Source organism: Azolla caroliniana, unplaced genomic scaffold (assembly GCF_043228905.1).
Source record: "Azolla caroliniana isolate FFs.n. ecotype wild unplaced genomic scaffold, voAzoCaro1.0.p SCAF_5, whole genome shotgun sequence".
In the NCBI taxonomy this organism is placed as follows: domain Eukaryota; kingdom Viridiplantae; phylum Streptophyta; class Polypodiopsida; order Salviniales; family Salviniaceae; genus Azolla; species Azolla caroliniana.
The window spans coordinates 14,950,431-14,958,545 of NW_028230440.1; the positions used below are offsets into that span (position 1 = coordinate 14,950,431).

The window sequence follows — 8,115 nt, forward strand, 5'->3', positions numbered from 1 at the left end:
TCTTGATATGCATTTGTTTCGGGGTTAACTGAAGACTTCTTTAAGCTAATCAATTCCAGTTTAGAAGAAAGATAGCACATCTTCTCCTAAACGATTCTTTTGACCTCATACGGATGAGCATTTGCTAAGTTATCATGTTTTATATCTTGAATCTCATTACTCATGTAATGAATGGTAGCACTTTAGCTTGTCATTGATATAGTTATGTCATGGTTTATGATCGACTCGATTTCCTCTAGGGTAAACAAGTGAATAGTGGAAATTTGCCTCGTCTTTGACAGTTTGATGTGGTATGTTCATGTGTTAATGATTCATATGCCTCTCGGATAAGAGTAAGTAAGTAGTGGCACTTTGGGTTTCCGTTGAGGTGCTTATGTCATGGTTTATATTACTCTTGGGTAAGAATGAATGGTGGAAATTTTATTTGACGTCACTAGTTAGATGTGCTATGTTACTGGTTAATGGCCTGACTGCCATGAGTATTGAATGAATCATGAGATCATATGTATTTGAGAAACATATTTGAGAACTTTCCTGAGAAACCTATCTTTCTTGTTTGTAATATGTACAAAAGTTCCTTCTCATTTAAACCTTCATAGAAAAGTGTTGCATTCATGACCTTTTCGCACAATAAATTTTGATAGAAGTTTACATAAAATCTCTATAAATATAGCAGCATAGACCTACCTTATGAAGTAAAACAATAGTGTTTTACTTCTGTGTGGAATCCTCTTGTTTATCTCAACATTAAAATATTTTTACAATGCTATTACGGCGAGCATTATTCGATGTCACAAAATGCCTACCATCATAAAGGGAATGTTTGTTTCTATGTGAAGAAATCTATATTTGAGCTTAAACTTTTTGTGAGCTTAATTTTGTGGTCTCATTAAGAACCCATATGCAGCTTCACTAAACTAGCATATTCTCCTTCCTTTGAATGAAGTAATTCATCATGTCGCCCTTGCTCTATGACAGCGCCATCTTTCACAACAGCTATTAGATTTGCATTCTTGATGGTGGAGAGTCGGTGTGCAATGACAATGACTGACCTGTTGATCATAACCCTTTCTAATGCTTCTTGCACAATGTGTTCGGATTCAGCATCTAATGCACTAGTAGCCTCATCCAAAAGCAAGATTTTCGGATCTCGAATAATCGCCCTGGCGATGGCTACTCGTTGTTTCTGTCCACCCGAAAGTTGTATTCCTCGTTCCCCGACAGAAGTGTTATAACCTTCGGGCAATTCCATTATGAATTTATGAGCATTGGCAGCTTGGGCTGCTGCTATGATTTCCTCTTCTGAAGCAATACCGCCATTCAACCCATAGATTATATTTTCGCGAATGGTAGTGTTGAACAAAATTGGCTCTTGTCCAACCAACCCTATTTGTTGCCTCAGCCACCTTACCTGTAATTTCTTGATGTCAATTCCATCCAAGAGTATCTGCCCAGTTTCAGGATCATAGAATCTTTCTAGAAGAGAAATGACAGTAGATTTCCCGCATCCACTCTCCCCGACTAGAGCCACCGTCTGCACACAAGTAAATTGATATTAATCCACATGAATCAGGTGCAGCTTACATAAAACAACAATCACAGTTACATAAAAATGATCACCTACTTTTCCGGCCCTTACAGACAAGCAAAAATCTTTGAGTATTTGTAGGTTTGGTCGGGTTGGATATCTGAAGTTGACATGATGAAATTCAATTTTCCCGATAATGGAAGTCGGAGTAATCCCAGAGTTATCAAATGGATTGATCTTTGATTGACGATCAAGTAATGCAAATACTGAATTTACTGCCGCTTTTGCATTTGTCACATCACCAAGCATGATGGTAGATTGGGAGATACTCATAGCTCCCATTGTGATTGCAAAAAATACCTGTCCAAAGATTGATTAAATTTTCTATTTTGCTACTAATGTAAACCTTGTATTATGTTATGATCACTAGATGATGCTGGCGATAAAAATAATAACAACAATAATAATTTTTTAAATAATAATAAGAAGAAGAAGAATAAATCATGTTTTTACTTTGAACACTTGCTCGAAGTCAGCTTTTCCCTGTTGAATCAGTTTAGCTCCAAACCAGAAGCAGAGGGCATATGCAGCATACATGACAAAGTTTGAAAACCCGAAGGCAGTCCCACTGAGAAATCCTTGATGAATGCCTTTTCGCAAGGGGAATTTACACTTATCATGGTAAAGGTCTAGAACTTTGCCCTCAGCACAAAAAGAAGCAACAGTTCGAATGCTACCAACTGCATCTGAAGCTACTTGGCTTGCCTCTTCGTACATTACCTGGTACAGCAACACGCACATTATAGAATGGCAGAGCAAATTCGAGAGTAGTATCAATGAATGTTTTACTCAACAAAGAATAAAAGGATATGGTTTATTTACCTTAGCATCAGCACTGAAACCTTTCATAAATTTAACGCGTACAAAGCCTTCAAGCCCTAAGAGTGGAACTACTGCAAGAATCACTAAAGCCAATATCCAATTGGCAGAAAATGCGATCACAAGGGAAGCAACAATTGTGGCTATGTTTCTCACTATAAGTGCTAAAGTATCTCCAACAATGGTTTTCACATGTGTTGCATCTGCTGAAAGACGGGCGCTCACTGCACCACTGCATAGAATACAAAAAGCATCAAATGTATTCCAATGTTCAATATGTAACGAAGTAAAAAGTTCAACTTTCAATTTAGTTTTGATGAATTAATTTGAATTTCACTCAAATAATTAAAAAAACAAGATGAACTTTCAATTTCAATTTCAAGTGGTCAAAAAACCTTGAGTTTTGTCTTTCGTCAAACCATGCTGTCTCTTGCTGCAGAACTTTCTCAAACGTGAGGCACCTCACACGTTCAACTAGCCTGCCACCCGCAATAGCAAAACATAACATCTGTACTGTCAAGACAACAAAAGCACCGCACCCAAACACTAGAAATATGCTTGCCCAGAAATTGGCATCTTTTCTTAGCTTATCTGCTGATTCGAAGAATATCTTAATGATAGTGGATAGCAGCAGACCATATATTGGAAATATAACACCATTCCCTATGGCAGCTATAGAGCCCAGGAAAAGGATGTGTGCTTCAGATTTATTCAATGATGCAAGACGAAAGATAGATACATTCGGATTAACATTCTTCAGTCCATCAGCACTTTCTGGGTCTTGTTCTTCAGGCTTACCATCACACCATCCAAACAGTCCCTTCCTTCTTTGGCGTGAGTCCTTTGCAGTTCCTGGTTCAGCATGCTCTTTATTGCTTTCAGAATGCTGACTTCTATTTGAGTCAGAAATCTTGCTGAAGGATCTTCGGATGAAGCGGAAACTTCCACTCTGCTCAGGTTTCCTAAGGCTTTGTAGAGAGGAGCTTCTTTTTGGTTCATCAGGTGCATCTTCTTGGTGATCCTCCTCTTGGTGCATCTGTTGCAACTTTATTAGTTGAGAATAAGCTCCAGTACTATTTTGTAGGAGCTCGTCGTGCTTTCCTGAAATTCCAATAGCAAGAAGGAACAAAATTAGCTGTACGAAACTTAATCTAATTGTACATTAACTCTGACAGTGAGAAAGAACACAAACTCTGGCCATAATGAGTGTTGCAAATATGTTAATCTTAAGTTCGGGAAAATGTCTAAAAACCTCATGGTTAATAACATTATAAAGGATTCTGAAGGGTACCTGTCTCTACTACTGTTCCATGCTGCACAACAGCAATCATATCAACATTTCTTATAGTGGTAAGTCGATGAGCAATGATCATAGTAGTGCGGCCCATCATCACCCGATCCAATGCATCTTGCACGAGGCGTTCTGACTCAGCATCCAATGCACTCGTGGCCTCATCGAGGAGTAAAATGTGAGGATTTTTCAGAATCGCTCGTGCAATTGCAATCCTCTGCTTTTGACCACCAGATAATTGAGTACCATGCTCTCCCACTAAAGTATCAAAACCCTAAAAAGGCAGCATAAAATCACCATGTTACAATGTTTAGGTTCATAACAAATGACTAAATGCGTACCACTTATTCTATAACCATTATTACACTACAGTATTATGATTATTTAATAGCCGAGGGAAAAGAACATATGGAGGCTGATTTAAATATACCTCTGGCAATTGGGAGATGAAGGTAGATGCATTTGCTAAAACTGCAGCTTGTTGAATCTCCTCAAGTGTTGCATTATCCTTCCCATATGCTATATTATCCCTAATGGATGTTCCAAAAAGAACCGGCTCTTGACCAACAAGGCCTATTTGGTTTCTAAACCATTTCAGCTGCAAAACCTTGATATCGATTCCATCCAACAAAATCATTCCACCTTGGGGATCATAAAACCTCTCAATCAAACTTATTACAGTTGACTTGCCACTGCCACTCTCGCCAACAAGGGCAACAGTCGTCCCATGGGCGATGTGAATGGAGAACTTTGAAAATATCTTAACTTCGGGGCGTGTGGGATACGAGAAATCCACATTGACAAACTCAATGTCTCCGCGTACATCCTCCAGCACATCCCCTTTCATGTCATAAATGTCAATTTCTGGTATCCTATGAATGACTTGAAACATCTTGTAAGCTGCTGCTTTTCCAGAAGCAAAGGCACTAACCGAAGGTGAAGCTTGACCTAAAGACCTAGAAAAATCGATATATACAGACCGAAAGAATGGATGAGTACGACAGAAAGAGGTTAAAAGTGGCCCTATGAGACCCCACAAATTGTTACAATCATGATATCATACGGTATACCATTCAAAGCCATGCAAGCTGAAGTATGTATGAACTACAATGTAGACAAGTACGAAAATGCATATAAAATACAAAATAAACTAGTAAGAAAATGCAAAAGCTACCTGGGGATCAAACAATTAGGCCATCAACACAAAATGCATTTGAATTATAAGAGAAAAGGATACATTGCTTTCTTTGTAAGGGCACTTACATGCTTCCAATGAGTATTGCTAACAACACAGTTATGATATTGCCACCTGTGTACCCCTCGTTTACAATCAGCTTTGATCCATAGAAGATGGCCAAAGCATATGTAGAAAAAAATGTCAACATGAAGGCCCCTAATCCAAGGCCTGAACTAAAACCTTGCAACACAAATGCCTTGTACGTTGCTTTCAACCTTCTTTTATAAGATTCTAAGGCTTTTCTCTCTCCGGTAAAAGCAGCAACCTGTTGCAAATAGGCAATCAATAGTTTGAATTCCCATGAGACAAAGAAGGTAAAAACATAATATAATAAATATCCGCACAAAATGGATATATTTTCAAGATGTTCTGAGAACTTCTGGTTGGTTTTAAAAGAGACGAATCGTTACAAACAATTTGTACAAAATTTATGGAAATTTGAATAGTTTTCTCTAGGGCACAACTAGAACCCTGAAAAAGGTTGTTAGAAATTGATCTTGTTCAATATTCGTGACCACGTTTATGAGATATGTCGAGAAGTGTGAGATCTTTTCAGATTTCATTCAATAAAAGTCATCCAGTCACTTGCATACTTAAGGTTGTTTGGTTCCTAAATTTTGGTTTGTTCTTATATATGCTTAGAGGAAATGTTGCTTGAGCAAAAAATGTATAAGAAGCTGTACATACTGTCCTTATTGCACCGATCGCTTGTTCTACGACATCTCCAGCTTGAGCATATGCTTCTTGGCCTTTACTTGTGGCTTTAGTAATCAACACACTCAAGGCTGCACCTACTAAGATCATGAATGGGATTGCAACAAGCAACACCAATGTTAATTTCCACCCTTTAATAAATGCCACAAGGAACCCTCCCACAAATGTTGCGAGGTATTGAATGAATTGCCCCACCTATCATAAAAGTACAATATAAATTGAATAATGAAACATTCACAGTAGAGTTGACCAAGTTAATTCATTGTGTATAATTTTAATCTTGACTCTAAATGGGCATTAGCTAAAGATTTACTTTTTCTCCTATTGCCTCATGGATGAGGATGGTGTCACCAGATATTCTCCCAATGACTTCTCCTGTCGATGTCTCTGTGTCAAAGAAAGTTACATCTTGTCTTAACATTGCTTGAAGGTAAAGTCCCCGGATCCGACTTGCTTGTCTCTCACCGCTCACCATCCAGCAAGTGACCTCTACGAACCAAAGAAAAATTTTAAGCATGCTTGCACACACAACGTAATCTTGGTTTGATTTTGTTTGTGAGTCAAATCATGTTTTTTGTTTGTGTAGAATCAAATCACAATTATACTTGATTATGCCTTCATACTCAGAAATCATGGATACCAATAAAGCACATAGTTAGAGGAATTTAAAGCCAAACTTTTATGCAATAATTCATTTTTGTATGCCTGAATAGTACTTGTAAGTTCTTAATAGATGTTTTGTCAAATATTGCATGATTTCAAATGTTGGACGTCATGAGGAGGAACGAAACTTACCAACGAAGGATGTGACTAATGCGCTCATGCCAAGATACACGAAGAGGAGGGAAACCTACACATGAGAATCATTCACGAGATTTAGTTAGTAGTCCCAATCAAACTTCATTTGCTCAAAGCAAAGTTCCTTTTCCATATGATTGATTACCAGCTTTCCAATCATCATTGGTGGACATCAGCAATTCTAAGAAGGATTTCATATTTATTTATTTATTTTTGCACAATATGAGAACACCAAAAACCCTAACCCTAGTATATTTCTTTAGGACCTAAGGGTATTCAGGTAAAATTTCAAAAGTTTAGGGGAATCATTCGTTGTATTGGTTGGACCAACAAACGCCTAACCCTAATGTACTGCTTAAGATATGACTCCCAAACCCTCGCCCTAATTAAGACTGGAAATATACATGCTCCCCGAAAAGGCATTAACAATATGTACATATATGTAGTAGGTTAAAAATTGACCTTTCCAACGTCCCTTTGGACTCTGTCGCTGAAGGCAGCATTCTGTCCAAAAGCATCGATAACTTGGCCAAACAGAATGGTCATGAATGGGAACGTGACCCCAGCCCCGATGGCTCCCAATGTACCCAAAAGCATGAGAATGCGATCAAATGTATCAGCAAACGTGAACAGTTTGAAGTAAGGAACAGTGAGAGTGGGGCTAGCGGTTGGATTTAGATTGGGAGTAGAAGTAGCTGATTCCGGAGGGCCCTCATTTTGTGGTGGTGTATTGATTTGAACACCATCCTGAGATGTAGAAGACATAATAACGCTACCACGATTCTGCTGATCTATGCCCATTGATGTTGTATGATTACTCTCATCCACGTGTAGTGGATTTTTCAGTGATATATTTGGATCATCAATCCAAATCGGGCATTATATGGATTAGAGATATCAAGAGGACGAGATTTTTGGTTTTTTTCCCCTGTTGTTTTTCTTGGATGTTTCTGTTTTTTTGTTCTATAAAATGTAAACTCGCAATGATAGATATGGTGATGAGAATTGATTCATTGGTATGAATTAAACCTTGTTGAAGCAAGAAAGAAGAGATTAATGTCTGACACTAAGTTGATCCAATATATGTAAGTAGTAAGGCTATTTCTGAATCAATTTTCAAGTCTATTTTCGACAGTTTCTGTAGGGAAAGTCAATGCCTCTCTTTCTCTCTCTCTCTCTCTTTGTTTGTTTTGTGTGGGTGCGCACTACGTATCTGTTCCTTGCTGCCCACGTTCCGTTTTCGATGGTTGTAACTTGCACACTACTATCTGTCCACGTGTCTCTCTCTCTCTCTCTCTCTCTGTGTCTCTCCTGGATTCCTGTTTTAAGGAAGTTCAACCCTCCCAAACCCATCATCATGTCATGCAAAGAAAGTCGGCTTGATGTAGCATACGTGCACATGTATGTTTGTATGTATGTACATATGTAAATATGTATGTAAGTACATATGAGTATCTATGTACATATGTAAGTATGAGTATTTATGTATGCTTCTAAAGTCAGCGCATGTAGTATCATAGTATGGCTTGATGACCACAACCTCAATATATTTGTAGAATAGACTCACTTGTAGCCTCGAACGATAAGACTTCTTCTTACTGGTCGTCATGAAAAATATGTCGATGGGGAATGTTTTTGACAAACATTGTGTTTTCGTAATCTCCTGCT

General features: G+C 38.1%; 1 protein-coding gene across 1 annotated transcript; it reads right to left on the minus strand.

The window, feature by feature from the left end:
• Positions 1–578: 578 nt before the first annotated feature.
• LOC147864206 (ABC transporter B family member 11-like) lies at positions 579–7,186 on the minus strand. The gene is made up of 12 exons (XM_087319936.1): positions 6,910–7,186; positions 6,445–6,499; positions 5,963–6,138; positions 5,623–5,844; positions 4,962–5,200; positions 4,129–4,654; positions 3,699–3,972; positions 2,803–3,508; positions 2,411–2,639; positions 2,042–2,308; positions 1,625–1,888; positions 579–1,534 (listed from the first exon to the last, which is right to left on the minus strand). The coding sequence occupies exons 1-12, from the start codon at positions 7,042–7,044 to the stop codon at positions 890–892; spliced, it is 3,738 nt and encodes a 1,245-aa protein (XP_087176062.1). The 5' UTR covers positions 7,045–7,186; the 3' UTR covers positions 579–889.
• Positions 7,187–8,115: the final 929 nt, after the last annotated feature.